The sequence below is a fragment of the Octopus sinensis genome, unplaced genomic scaffold (assembly GCF_006345805.1).
Source record: "Octopus sinensis unplaced genomic scaffold, ASM634580v1 Contig15930, whole genome shotgun sequence".
Taxonomy (NCBI): Eukaryota; Metazoa; Mollusca; class Cephalopoda; order Octopoda; family Octopodidae; genus Octopus; species Octopus sinensis.
The window spans coordinates 25535-41063 of NW_021834008.1; the positions used below are offsets into that span (position 1 = coordinate 25535).

The 15529-nt window shown below is 40.9% G+C and overlaps 1 protein-coding gene across 1 annotated transcript in view; it reads right to left on the reverse strand.

Moving 5' to 3' along the window:
* LOC115230618 (thymidylate synthase) overlaps positions 1-13439 on the reverse strand; it is a 29565-nt gene extending 16126 nt beyond the window's left edge. The window contains exon 1 of the mRNA XM_029800757.2: positions 13242-13439. Coding sequence (XP_029656617.2) covers positions 13242-13353 — 112 coding nt within the window. The 5' untranslated portion in view covers positions 13354-13439. The remainder of the gene's footprint in view (positions 1-13241) is intronic.
* Between the last annotated feature and the right edge of the window lie 2090 nt (positions 13440-15529).

A 15529-nucleotide genomic window follows, 5' to 3' on the forward strand; every position in this document is an offset into this window, starting at 1 on the left:
GGCCTCCCAGAAGAGTCCAACTCTGCGCATATGTGCTGAAGATTTCCAAAATGGCGTCACTACAATGCATAACTGTGAATGCAAAAAAAAATAACATACACAAAGTTGTTTTTTTCTTAACAAAATGTCCAAAAGTAAAACATGAAATAGACCAGGAGAAAAAGAGAATGTCAAATATAAATTGTTTTCGAAAGTTTCTTGGGCCAGTGAACAGTTCTGCCTGATCTGGTAACATAAGGTTTGCTCAGGGTACTTTTTGACGATGAAGGTGGCGTTGTAGGCATTGGTAGAGGCAAAGGTGCCTGTGTAGGTGAATGTGTTGTCAAAGGTGCACAGGTGGGTGTGGCAGCAGTGTCATCGAAAGATGTAGACACCTCAAAATATGCTTTTTTTAGTCGGTCCACAGAAGCAGTCTCCATACGACCATTCATCTCGATGGTGAAAACTTTGGGTGAGCGAGAAAGCACACAGAAAGGTCCTTTATAAGGAGAAACAAGAGGTCCCTTGACAGAGTTGTCTCGAACAAAAACATGCGACCAAGAGTCCATATATGGTGGAACATGAGAGGGTTGAGATTGTTCCCTGGAAACCATGGGCGGAAGATTTGAAAAATAGAACAAAGTCTGGTGACATAAGATGCCAGATCATGGAGCTGTGAAGTGTCTGGCACCAACATCGTACCAGGCAATGCCAGTGTGGTACCATACAGTAGCTCTGCAGAAGAAAAACCCAGGTCTGCCTTGACAGCAGTACGACAACCAAGAAGCACAATTGGCAGAAATTCAGTCCAAGACTGTGGATCTGCAGAGGCACGAAGAGTGGCCTTGAGCTGTCTATGGAACCGTTTAACTAATCCATTAGAAGCTGGATGATAACTGGTAGTGTGAATGTGATGCACACCTAGAATACGTGACAATTCATGAAATAACGAAACTTCAACTGACATCCACGATCAGTAGTTAACCTGGATGGAACTCCGAAACAGGAAATCCAGTTAGAAACAAAAGCTCGAGCAACAGATTCAGCAGAAATATCTGCTATTGGAATGGCTTCTGGCCAACAGGAGAAGCGATCGACACAGGTTAAAAGATAAGAAAACCTGCGACTCACAGGCCATGGTCCAACCAGATCAATGTGGACATGGTGAAAATGGGCCTCCATATAAAGAAAGTGTCCAAGCAGAACACGAACGTGCGTTGAATCTTGGACCGTTGGGACTTGGAGCAAGCGCGTGTCCAAGAGGTAATAGTGCGACACATATTCGGCCAGAAAAAACGAGTAGTGATAAGTTTAAGGGTAGCAGCGATGCCAGGATGCGATAAGGAGTGCAGTGCCTCAAACACTGAGCGTTGATGATTCTCAAGCATGAGTGGCCTGGGAGAACCAGTGGAAATATCACAAAGAATAGTACCTTCAGCTGATGGAAGTGGAAGATAGGAAAACAGGCAACAGGAGAACTTAGGTGAAGTTAAGTCTAACATTGCTCTTGCGAAATGGCAGTTAAGTCAATTGCAACAGGAGACGAAAGACTGGAAGGCGAGAAAGTGTGTCAGCAGGAACATTCTCTTTCCCAAGTATATGACAAATGTCACTGGTAAATTGTGAAATAAAATCCAAGTGACGGAAAGCACAAGCCGAGAGTTTGTCCGTTTTAGATGACAGGGCAAATGTAAGAGGCTTGTGATCAGTATAGATCATAAAATCTCGACCTTTGAGTTGATGCTGGAAATGACGATCCGATAGATAGACCGCTAGGAGCTCACGATCAAAAGTGCTGTATCGTCGCTCAGCTGGTTACAGTTGGCGAGAAAAGAAAGCCAAGTTGAGTACGATCATCCACTGTGTGTTGCAGCACAGCGCCAATCGCCATGTTCGATGCATCTACAGTTAAAGAGAGAGAAGCATCAGGAACCGGATGTGCAAGCAAAGGAACAGAAGCTAAATCCTTCTTGATGGACTCAAAAGCTGTCAGTGCCTCAACGGAGAAGGTGACTTGACCGTCCTTTCTAGGGGTGTCCTTTAATAGCTTGGTGAGAGGAAGTAGCTTATCTGCACAACCGGGAATGAAACGTCTATAGAAATTGACCATCTCTAGATAATGCTTGAGCTGGCACAAGGAAGTAGGAGGTGCGATGCGTTGAATGGCATCGACGTTTGACGACAGAGGTCTGATTCCACTCAAATCAATATGATGACCTAGGAAATCTAGAGAAGATTGTCCGAAAACACATTTGTCGGGATTTATGCATATACTATAGGCACGAAGACACTGAAAGAGCTGAGACAGGTGCCAGAGATGATTTTCACGGGTGTCACTCGCAATGAGTATTTCATCAACATAAGCAAACACGAAATCAAGACTGCGGACAACTTCATCAATGAAACGCTGGAACGTGCTGGTAGCATTCTGTAAACCGAAACTCATGTATAAAAACTCAAAGCACCCAAAAGGGGTGGTAATAGCAGTTTTTGGAACATCGGCTGGGTAAGATCGACTTTTGAAAAAATGGTACAGCCATGAAGATTCGTTGAAAAATCCTGAAGATTTCTTATTGGGTAGTGATCTGGTATCGTTACTGCATTGAGGCGTCGATAATCTCCTACCGGGCGAAAATCAGACTCTCCTTTTCACGCCAAGTGAAGGAGAGATGCCCATGGGCTGGTGGAGGGCGTATCAGGCTAAGTTGGAGCATGTGCTCAAACTTGGTCAGGTGCAAGGCGCTATGGGCGCAAAAAACAGGCGGCCCAGTGGTGGTGACAAAATGAAGGGTTGAGTGGGCAGTCTTTGCCAGCTGCAAAGTAATGTCCACTAGTTCCGGAAATGAAGCCAAAAGAGAATGAAAGGCGTCTCCAGAGGTGGCAACAAAAAGTGTCAGGCTAAGAACCGATTTTGGTAGAACCTCTTGTTGGCATGGAGAGCAACGTAATACTGTTGAGAAGCCTCCGATGCCTGACATCTACCAATAGATTAAAATGATCCAAGAAATCAGCACTGAGAATAGGATGCGGTATGTCAGCGACGACGAAAACCCATTGAAAATCTCAACGAAGATTAATATTGAGGTGCAGAGAAATCTGACCGAAGGTAGTTATGGGAGACGAGTCAATGGCATGCCAAACAATGGAAGAACGCTTAGGCTTGTCTGCAGTGAGACGAAGAGGCCAAATGCTACAACAAGAACCGGTGTCTACCACGAAGAATTTCTTCGACACCAGATCTTTGACAAAGAATGCACGATTAATAGGAAGAGAAAAGTAAGAAGGTGCCATGCTCAACTTCTCCGAATTTAGTTTTCCGAAAGTTTGAAACTGCATGGCTGGATGCACTTGTGTGCTTTATCAGCAAATTTGGAATGGTACCAGCACAGCCCAGAATGAGGCCCAGAGGCAAGAGAGGCACGAGAAGCAGAGCGACTCTAACTACGTGAATGACGCCTATTTTCCCGGCAAAGCTCGTCCATGCGTCGTGTCAGCGCATCTATTTTGTCTGATATAGTGTCATGTGACAGAGAAGAGGCTGTCTTGGTGCAAATGCACACGCTGATGGCTGGCCAGAAAATTCCAAAATTTTATCTGCCGTTGTGGCAATTTGGTCCACAGTGTTGGACTTAAGGGCTGAATTTTGGCAGGCAACCTAGAGAAGAATATTTTACGAAGCAGAGGCACGTCTGCGGAGTTCCCACTTAACTCCCTCAAGCAACGCAAGAATTGTGACAGAGTCCTGTCTCCTAGCTGCTCGTCTGCCATTAGCTCATTAAATCTTTCTTCTGACAGAGTGTTGCGAAGAATTTCCGCCTTGACAGACGCATATGTAATGAGATCTCTAGCAGATGTGGCGAGTTGAAGAGGCAAGCTACAATAGAGGAGGTGTAACTGCTGAATGGGAGAAAAACCATGAGCCGCAAAATGGGCTTCTACTTGTGCAAACTACAGAGTCGCATGGAACGGACATGTTTGTTTGAGATGCCTGTCACAGAGAAAGGTAAATGAATGGAAGCAAAATGACGAGAAATGAACAAATAAAATCGAGATCAAACAACTAGCAAACCGACAAAATGTTTGTGGACTTGTGTGTGTGTGTGTGTACAAAAGGACAAAAGAAAAAAAATTGTGAGAACAATTTTATTAATCGTGTACTGTGTGCAGAGAGAAAAAATATTTTCTTTTTTTTTTTTTGTACCCACCTTCATCGCTCTGAAAAGGGAAAAGGAATGAAATAAGGAGAGAAAAAAATGAAACAAGGAAAACCAAATTATCAATGTGTGTGTGCGCTAACGTATGTGAGTGTGTGTTTCTTTTTTCTCTCTTATCGGTGTTGACACCATGTAGAAAATCAGCAAAATGGCAGAAGAATCAGTTCTGTTCTGTCAGCATGTGGATGAAAACTGAATGCTTTGGTCACTCAATAAATGGTGGCTGGAAGTGGCTGTTGAATTTTTTCTAGCTGATGTTACAAGCAAAAATAACAGTTGCATTGCTGGAAGATGTGTTTTTTCTGCTTGTTGAGACTTTGTTTGTATTCAGTTCAGCCAACTTAAGATAGTGACAGTGGAGAGACATCAATATAGTGGTGGCATTGGTGGCGAGAGATAGTGTGACCTGCAGGTTGTATACTAGATGTGAAAATGACAGTGAAATGATTCACAAACAGTACTGTATAAAAACCTGGGCGAGTTGCTGTGTACGTCTGTTGGCTGGCATGTTCATTTTATACTTGGAATTTCTTCCCTAATTCTACTCTAAATTCCATTATGAGAACAAAGTCATTGGCATATAATGGCTCCCAAAGGCAATAAGTCTGAAATTTCTGTTGCAGTTAAGAACTATGATAATCAAAAGGGGGCTGAGAACTGAACTATCTGCACACTAAATTTGTAGCTATATTCATTGCCAATTTTCACCTTACTGATATGATAGTGTACCTGAATATGACTTGGATGGCTGTTGCCAACCACTTATCCACCCTTCATTTCCACATTGACCATCAGATGAGAGAGCAAGGGATCATGTCAAATGCTTTGTCCAGGTCAAGTAAAATGGTTTACTTTTGGGTAAATACTTATCCTACAGCCATCTCACTAGGAAGATAGTATCAGTAGTACTTCTCCACAGAACAAAACCAAAATACATCTCATCAAATCCAATTCTATTTATAATAAATTGGTTAATAGCTCTCTTCATAACTTTTATGACCTCCTTCAGCAATTTGATAGTGCTCAATTACTAGTAAGGCATCTCCTTTACCCTTAGCTGGTTATAACACTACAACACCATCACTGATTATGACACATTCCTGTACAATCTGATTTACTTATATGAGTAACTAGGCTATATCCTACCCAAATAGGTTAAGCATTTCAGCTTTGATTCCTGAAGGACCGTGGGCTTTTCCTGTATCCTTATTTTAATTGCATATATATAGAGAGAATTTACAAAAAATCAAAAGATGAAGACAGGTGTGTAAACAACAAACAGATGTATTAGTTTAATGCTCAGGAAGTGAGAAAGTCTTTTACATTTCGAGCCTACGCTCTTCAACAGAAAGGAACACAGAAATAAACAGGGAGAGAAAATAGGAAAGGTTTAGTGGCTATTCTTTTATTCTTTTACTAGTTTCAGTCATTTGACTGTGGCCATGCTGGAGCACCACCTTTTTAGTCGAGCAAATCGACCCCAGGAATTATTCTTAGTACTCATTCTATCAGCCTCTTTTGCCAAACCATTAAGTTACAGGGACGTAAACACACCACCATCAGTTGTCAAGCAATGCTGGAGGGAGGGGGTGACCACAGACATACAAACATATATACACACATACATACATATATAAATAAATATATATACATATATATATATATATATATATATATTATATATATATATATATATATATATATATATGTATATATATATATCATCATCATCATCATTTAACATCCGCTTTCCATGCTAGCATGGGTTGGACGATTTGACTGAGGTCTGGCAAACCAGACTCCAATCTGATCTGGCAGAGTTTCTACAGCTGGATGCCCTTCCTAACACCAACCACTCCAAGACTGTAGTGGGTGCTTTTACGTGCCACTAGCACGAGGGCCAGTTTGGTGGTACTGGCAATGGCCACACCCAAATGGTGCTTCTTACGTGCCACCTGCAAAGTAGCCAGTCCAGTGGCACTGGCGACGACCTTGCTCGAATATTTCACATGCCACCAGCACAAGTGCTGGTAAGGCGACACGGTAATAATCACACTAGAATGGTGTGCTTAATGTGCCATTGGCACGGAGGCCAGCTTGTTGCTCTGGCAATGATCTCACTTGTATGGTACTCTTAGCACTCCACTAGCAACGGATGCCAGTCACCGAATTTGATTTCGACTTCGATTTCACTTGCCTCAACTGGTCTTTGCAAGCAGAGTTTAGTGTCCAATGAAGAAAAGGCATGCACAAGTGGACTGGTTACACCCCTAGCATAGGCCACAAGGTTATGGTTACACTTGCGCTTGTCGAGTCTTCTGCAGCACAGCACATTTCCAGAGGTCCCGGTCACTAGTCATTGCCTCGGTGAGGCCCAATGTTTGAAGGTCATGCTTCACCCAGGTCTTCCTGGGTCTAGCTCTCTCTCTCTCTCTATATATATATAGGACAGGCTTCTTTCAGTTTCCGTCTACCAAATCAACTCACAAGGCTTTGGTTGACCCAAGGCTATAGTAGAAGACACTTGCCCAAGATGCCATGCAGTGGGACTGAACCCAAAACCATGTGGTTGGTAAGCAAGGAACTAACCACACAGCCACTCCTGCACCTATATATATAAATTCATGATACTGCATATCATCACATCTGTGTTTGCTTTCTTACAAAAATGAATTTTGTTTAACCCTTTAGTGTTCAGATTTATTTGTCAAATGTAATGCTGATCTGTTCACATCAATTTTGATTTATTCAGGTTCAAGTGAGGTGTCCACAATATTTGCTTGTAACTTTGTTAATTTTCTACATACAGATTTGAAACTTTGTAAATGGGTGCTTATATGCATGTGGTTTATAGTTACATAACTTTAGCTGATCTTTCTGACTAAATTTGACTTTTATGGGCAGGCAAATTTAATTAACAGGTGTAAAAACAATAATATTATGAATAAAAACTAAAATTCATATTCTTAATACAACTTACCTGTTTAATTTGTTACTAAAATTATCCCAAATGTCAACTGCCAACAATTTTACATTTTTCAAGATGAGGTACATTAATTTGAATTAATTAAAATACAGGTATAATCAGTACAAAATGTTATTCTTTTTCTATATTTCATTCAAACGTCTTCATTGAAAATAAAGTACAAAACTCTTTTACTAGTCAATATACCATTAGCTATGTACTCTTATACAATTTAACAAATTCATTTACGTAACAGAATGCATCTAATAAAAGAAATCTCATTAACAGGTGAGACAAAAGTGAATACAGGTGTGTAACATACAGAAAATTAATATTTCTCACTTTCACATATTATTTATAATAAAATGAAAAGGAATATACAAAATTATATAGGGAAGCTAGGAGGCAGGTGTATTTAGCCAGAGGGGAAGTAGATAAGAAAAAATTTGCCAATGTCCTGCGCCGGGAGGATGAAAGACTTGAGGTATTTCGTGTTGCAAGACAGTGTGTGAGAGAGAATCGTGATGTGGTAGGAGAGAAATGTGTTCGCAAGGATGACGGTTCACTTGCACTAAATGAGGATGCAAAGAGAGAGGTTTGGAGACGCCACTATGAAAGGTTGCTGAATGAGGAAAATGAATGGGATAAAGAGAGTCTGCCGAATGTTGACCCAACAGAGGGACTAGCAATCCGAGTCGACAGTTCCTTAGTAGTTAAGGCAATTACAGGCATGAAAACAGGGAAAGCCCCAGGCCCATCAGGTATTACTGCAGAGATGCTCAAAATATCTGGTAGTGTCGGCTATAGCCTACTCACCCGTTTAGTTAACCAGGTGATACACGAAAGAGTCATACCCAATGACTGGTGTAGCAGCATAATAGTCAGCTGCTACAAAGGTAAAGGTGACACCCTAGATACAAATAACTACAGGGGTATCAAGCTGTGGGATCAGGTAATGAAGGTTACGGAGAGGGTTATAGCCCAACTAATTAGAGAGAGAATTAGCTTAGATGAGATGCAGTTTGGGTTCGTGCCAGGAAGAAGTACTACTGATGCTATATTCCTGGTAAGACAGCTGCAGGAGAAATACCTAGCCAAAGATAAGCCCCTGAACCTGGCTTTTGTTGACATGGAGAAAGTCTTCGACAGGGTTCCCCGATCCCTTATCTGGTGGTCAATGAGGAAACTAGGGATAGATGAATGGTTAGTTAGAGCTGTGCGAGCCATGTACAGGGATGCTGCTAGTAAGGTGAGGGTTGGCAACGAGTACAGTGAAGAATTCCGGGTAGAGGTCGGGGTCCACCAAGGTTCAGTCCTCAGTCCCCTCCTATTTATCATAGTCCTCCAGGCAATAACGGAGGAATTCAAGACAGGATGCCCCTGGGAGCTCCTCTATGCTGATGACCTTGCTCTAATTGCTGAGTCACTATCAGAACTGGAGGAGAAGTTTCAGGTGTGGAAGCAAGGATTTGAATCGAAGGGCCTCAGAATCAATCTAGCCAAAACCAAAGTCCTAATATGTAGGAAAGTAGACAAGTCACAAACGCCTTCAGGTAGATGGCCCTGCTCGATCTGTAAAAAAAGGTGTAGGTAGAAACTCTATAAGGTGCACCAAGTGCAAGCTATGGACACATAAGAGGTGTAGCAATATCAAAGGAAGGCTAACTAGGAAAATAGTTTTTGTCTGTGGCAGATGCTCAGGAGCAATAAACACTGAAAATGTGCAGAGACCAACGTCTACCATGTTCCAGGGAGAAAAACTAGAAGTAGTTGATAGCTTCCGCTACCTAGGTGACCAAGTCAGTAGCGGGGGTGGGTGTGCTGAAAGTGTAACTGCTAGAGTAAGAATAGCCTGGGCAAAGTTTAGAGAGCTCTTACCCCTGCTGGTGACAAAAGGCCTCTCGCTCAGAGTAAAAGGCAGACTGTATGATGCGTGTATACGTACAGCCATGCTACATGGTAGTGAAACATGGGCTGTGACTGCTGAGGATATGCGTAAGCTCGCAAGAAATGAAGCCAGTATGCTCCGATGGATGTGTAATGTCAGTGTTCAAAATCAACAGAGTGTAAGTACCTTGAGAGAAAAGTTGAACCTAAGAAGCATCAGTTGTGGTGTGCAAGAGAGACGGCTGCGCTGGTATGGGCATGTGACAAGAATGGGTGAAGATAGTTGTGTGCAAAAGTGCTACACTCTAGCAGTTGAGGGAACCTGTGGAAGAGGTAGACCCAGGAAAACCTGGGACGAGGTGGTGAAGCATGACCTTCGAACTTTAGGTCTCACCAAGGAAATGACTAGAGACCGAGACCTATGGAAGTATGCTGTGCGTGAGAAGACCCGGCAAGACCAGTGAGAACAGTCAAATCAAACCAAATCAACATCAGTGGAAATTGCAGCTGTGGTTAAGCGAACCATCCGATCGTTTGTCCGTTGCCAGCCTCGCCTGGCCCTTGTGATGGTAACACGTAAAAACACCATCTGTTCGTGTCCGTTGCCAGCCTCGCACCATCCGCTCGTGTCCGTTGCCAGCCTCGCACCATCCGCTCGTGTCCGTTGCCAGCCTCGCCTGGCCCTTGTGATGGTAGCACGTAAAAACACCATCCGTTCGTGTCTGTTGCCAGCCTCGCCTGGCCCCCATGCCGTTGGCACGTAAAACCACCATCCGCTCGTGTCCGTTGCCAGCCTCGCCTGGCCCCGTGCCGGTAGCACGTAAAAGCACCATCCGTTCGTGTCCGTTGCCAGCCTCACCTGGCCCCTGTGCCGGTGGCACGTAAAAACACCATCCGTTCGTGTCTGTTGCCAGCCTCGCCTGGCCCCCATGCCGTTGGCACGTAAAACCACCATCCGCTCGTGTCCGTTGCCAGCCTCGCCTGGCCCCGTGCCGGTAGCACGTAAAAGCACCATCCGTTCGTGTCCGTTGCCAGCCTCACCTGGCCCCTGTGCCGGTGGCACGTAAAACACCATCCGTTCGTGGCCGTTTGCCAGCTCTGTCTGGCACCTGTGCAGGTGGCACGTAAAAAGCACCCACTACACTCACGGAGTGGTTGGCGTTAGGAAGGGCATCCAGCCGTAGAAACACTGCCAAATCTGACTGGGCCTGATGAAGCCTTCCGGCTTCACAGACCCCAGTTAAACCGTCCAACCCATGCTAGCATGAAAAACGGACGCTAAATGATGATGATGATGATATAGCTGTGACATATTTCTGTCATGAAACTGTCTAAAGCACTCTTTACACATGGGCACTTTGCAAAAGGAACACATATACGAAATCTCAATCTGATACCCTTTTGCAGTTTTCCTTTTTTGCAGAGAACACAGTCAGCAAACTTTTTCTTTCCATTTATCTTTTCAACTTTATGAAAGTCAATATTTTCTCTGCTGACATTCACCTCAGTTTATTTTGCTTTTCTCCCAGTTCTGTGCTTTCTAGAAGAAAAGCCCTCACGTAACTGAGATGCAATGTCAACCCAGAATTTCAAGTGGTCGTAGTCCTTTGGTGGTAGAGGTACCTTGTGGCTTTTTACATATACAACATATGAATTTACTATAGTTAAATTAACTAAAAACCACAAAATGTACCTCCATCATTTCTTCCCAGGTTGACCAACTGGGTAATATGCCCGATATTGGTTGGATTTATCAACCCCACCTATATATTTGTTATAACAAATATTCACTAGGGGTTTCCCCTCACTGCCAACACCAGGTTGTTCATTAGAAGACAGAAATAAATTCTGTCTTTTGTCTTTGAAAGCAGTAGCTAACAAATTTTCTTTTTGCATTTGTAAAATGTCCCCTCATTTTTAAATTTTGTTTTAATTTCACGGGGTAAACCTTTACAGTTTCCCATAACAGTTCGGTACGTGTAAGTACTTACACAGGCAAGATTTTCTGCCAAAGCCACTGAAGAGAAAAAACAGTCAAAATAGAGGTGTCAGTGCTGATGGTGAAATGGTTCAGTAAGAGACCATACAAAATCATGTCCCAATCCATGCGGTCTGTTTCCATTATATCTTTTACCTGTGTAAACCTTGAAGTTTACACAATATCCAGTCTCTGATTCACAAACTTCCCATACCTTGATCCTCCATTTAGTAGGTTTAGCAGGTATGTACTACCGAAAATGTAATCTGCCCTTATAACCTATCATGGCTTCATCTACACAGAGATTTTTCCCAGGTAGATACACAGCTTTATAATTATTAAGAAGTAACTCAATTACAGGATGTACTTTGTACAGGGGATCGTATTTTGGGTCGTTTTTGCTGGGGGCATTAGCAGAATCAGTTAAATGCAAATACTGAGATATTTTCGAATACCTTGTCTTCAACATTATACTTGAGATATATAGATCGCCATACCTCCAGTAGTTCCACAGTCAAGGAAGCTGTTTAACACCAAACATAATATTAATTGTGAAAAACGCTCTCATTTCTGCATGATAAATTGGCTGCCATAGAGGATCGTCTCTTCCGCAAATAGAAATTAAATGTTGCACATATTTGTTTGTTTCCTTCGCAACATTTTCAAAAAATCTTTCTGGTAAAAATGAAAATAGATAGTCCAATGGTTGAGCATCAGGAGGTAAATTGTGTTGTGGACCAATGTTTTCTGTGAAATCGGGAATAGTGATTGGTATTGCAATCTTTGACCATGTTGCCATGTTTACGATATCATTTTCATTACTTTTGTTCTCAAAATATTCCTCATCCGACAAATAGTCACTAATATCGACATCAGATTCATCCAAAGACAAAATACTGTTTTCATTTATATTTTCTATATCGTCAAGAGTAAAACCTTTAAAGTCAGAATCGCTACTTGCTGATGCTATTTCTTTAACAACTAAGGTACACACTTCTCTTCAAACGCTGAAAAAAACCATGTGGTCTAAACAATTTCACAATATTTATACTTGAATAAAGATGGGAAAGGCTTCATCTCGCATTATCTCAAATGCTATCTCCTTATCTCCTCAAAGACATACAGCATCTCGAAAGAGTCCAGAAGCTGGCTACCCGCATGGTTCTTGGTCACAAGAATTTGTCTTATGAAGAAAGGCTTAAGACGCTCGACCTTTATTCTCTAGAAAAACGACGATGCCGTGGAGATCTCATTCTTGCTCACATCATAAGCGGAAAGTGTAACCTCTCGAAAGAGCTGTTCTTCACTCCTGCTCCAGAGCGTCGGCTGCGGGGTCATTCCGAAAAGCTCTATCTGCGACAATTTCATCTCAATCGAAGGAGAGGGGCTTTCTCCGTCTGGGTTGCGGATCCGTGGAATAAGCTGCCAGACGAGATGGTGAAGATACCGTCGACCGCTCGGTTCAAAGTCTCCCTTGACCTCAAGTGGCCTGAACTCTTTACATGAACACCACCCTGTACATAACTCCATGTCCCCCTACATGGCCTTGCTTTTTGCTTTTTGAGCCAAAAAATTAACTAACTAACTAGCTATGAGAATTCAATAACATGATTTATTCATTTTTTTTAGCGATTTCATAGAGCAGTTGGATACGTCCGGCTTGAACAAACAAAGGAGAATTAATTTTGGATTATTACAGCTGGTTTGAACACTAAAGGGATAAGCAAACATTTCTGTCTTTCCATACAGCATTAACTACATATTTTTGCTTACAATGACTAAACAACTGAGATGACTAGCCTGTAGACTAAGTACTGATGCGACGAACTTGTGCTATATAGTCAATCAATTGTTAAGTGTGCATGTGAGAAAGAGAGAGAGCATGCACTGTGTATTCCAAGCCCAGAAAAAAGGTTTAAATTATGTCATGTATATTTTCTATACCTGTTTTTTCATTTGTTTTTTAGGGGTTTTTTCTAAAGTTAAAAAAGAAAGAAACATTTATGGTAACACAATGTGATATAATTTTGAAATCTATCTTTAAGCAGTTTATGTTTAAAATTATAAGAGACATACTAGATATACGGTATTTATTGGTGGATATTCCACATCTAATGTAAGTATCGGGATTACAGTAACAAACCCTTTATCCCTACTGTGAAACATCTTAAGAAAGATAAATGAAGCAACAGAGAATTAGTAAAATAGTTATACAAACCACATGGATTCCAAGCAGACATGATTATTCGACGATCATTTGGATTGTTTTTAATCAGATTTATAACTTGTTTCAATTGGTCGACTCCTTTTGATGCATAATCACTGTCCATATTTTGGTATTCAGCACCAAAATGACGCCACTGGAATCCATAAACAGGACCTAAATCACCTGAAAGATAAAACAAACATGTTGAGTTATTCTAAATTCTTACATTTTTCATGTCTGACTGCTTCAATATTTAAGTAATCAACAATATTTTAATTGACTCATGTCAACTTTCAGAATGCAGATCCTCCTAGTGCTAATTCTTGACTAAATACTGTCAATGACAACTGTTGTAGGTTAGGTCCACCTATTAGCAATAATCATTAGCTAGCTGACTTCTCCCTAAATATGCAATATTCTCCCAACTTAATGCAGTGATGCTAGTATCCCTGTGTCCACTTGCAGGATGAATGATAGCAAGGACCACAACAGGAAATTTAAGGGGCCTGCCGTCCCGAAATTGTGGCACATCTACAATTTCCATTTGATTATGACTGATTTTTGATTTTGATTTTGATTTTACTTTACTCAATAGGTCTCCTCAAGCACGATGTGTAGCCCAATGATTCAAAGGTACTTCTTAAATGGGCTGAAAAGAGACAACATAGATTACAAAACCAGCTCCTTCTTATAGGCTTAGAAACAGGATATGTTTTTTATGCCTTGAAGAATCTTATAATATTATGAAAATGAATAACTCTCTATTGAATTCGAGAGATGAATAAGATTTTTCTTGTAAACATGTCAAAATTCCTTTTCATTAACCTTAAATAAGTTTTCTCCAACCCCACCCACTTCCTCATACTTGATCTTATTCTAATTATTACCCTCCTTAGTTCTTCTTATAATACCCCGACTTTACATATATACCTTTATCTACCAGAAATTTTTTTCTTCCCCCTTTACTAAATACATACTTCAGTTAAATGTTCTAACCACCACTTTAAATATATATACACACATTATTTTTTAGTAGGTTATATTTTTTATATACTTTTATTTTTTCACAGCATGCTCTTAAATACACTTCTCTCACCCATTATAATTATTACTACTTATTTATTTTCACAACTAATTTTTCCCGATCTATTTGATATTTTCATTTTTATTTTATTTTATTCTCTTGATATCTAAATTTATTCCTTAAAATTATTTTTTTTTTGGTGTATATTATATCTCTTTTTTTTTCCTTATTACTTATATAGCTAATTCTTTTTTGTTTGTCATATAATATACTATTATTATACATTTGTACATGCATATACATATATACTTTTATGTCCACATTTGCATGTATATAGGTGTGTATGCATGTACGTATATGGGTCTATATGCATATGCTTGCATGTGTGTATATGTATATACACCGAGCTTACAATTGTGAGATTTGTGAGTTCAAATCCTGGACCAGGCTCTGCGTTGCATTCTTGAGCAACACACTTTATTTCACGTTGCTCCAGTTCACTCAGCTATAGAAATGAGTTGCGATGTCACAGGTGCCAAGCTGTATCGGTCTTTGCCTTTCCCTTAGATTACACTGGTGGTATAGAGAGGGGAGGCTGGTATGCATGGGCGACTGCCAGTCTTCCATAAACAACCTTGCCTGGTCTTGTGCCTGGGAGGGTAACGTTCAAGGGGCAATCCCATGGTCAGTCATGACCGAAGGGGGTCTCAGCATATATATATATATATATATATATATATGTTAATAAAATAGAACATATGCATATATATAAACATATATGTACGTACCTACCTCTACATGTACATATACACGCATATATGTGTACAGGACACCAAAAAGACGTCGAACACATAGAGAGACGAAAAACATAGACACAAACCAAGGAACAAGACAAGCAAAAAAAGGAGATACAGGACAATAAGCACAACGAAAAATCCCCTTCTTCAGTCGCTAAGGTTTCATCTACTAAACGTTTTGAAGGATAAAAGCGAGATGTATACTTCGAAGAAAACTTCCTTCCCGCGAAAAGCAAATCAATTAAAATTCTGAGATCTTTTCGCAGAGGGGTAAAAAAAGCAAGACGGTAACGACAGTACAAACATATAAACAGTAAAAAATATATATATAAACAGTGGAAAAATAAATATATAACAGTGAGAGACAGGACAGGGAGAACAAGATAAGAAGGGCTGTTAACGCCAGACGAAAAAAGTATTGCAAACGCTGGATTATAGTGGACGACGAGAGAGAAAAAATGTCGACCAGTAGCCTTAGA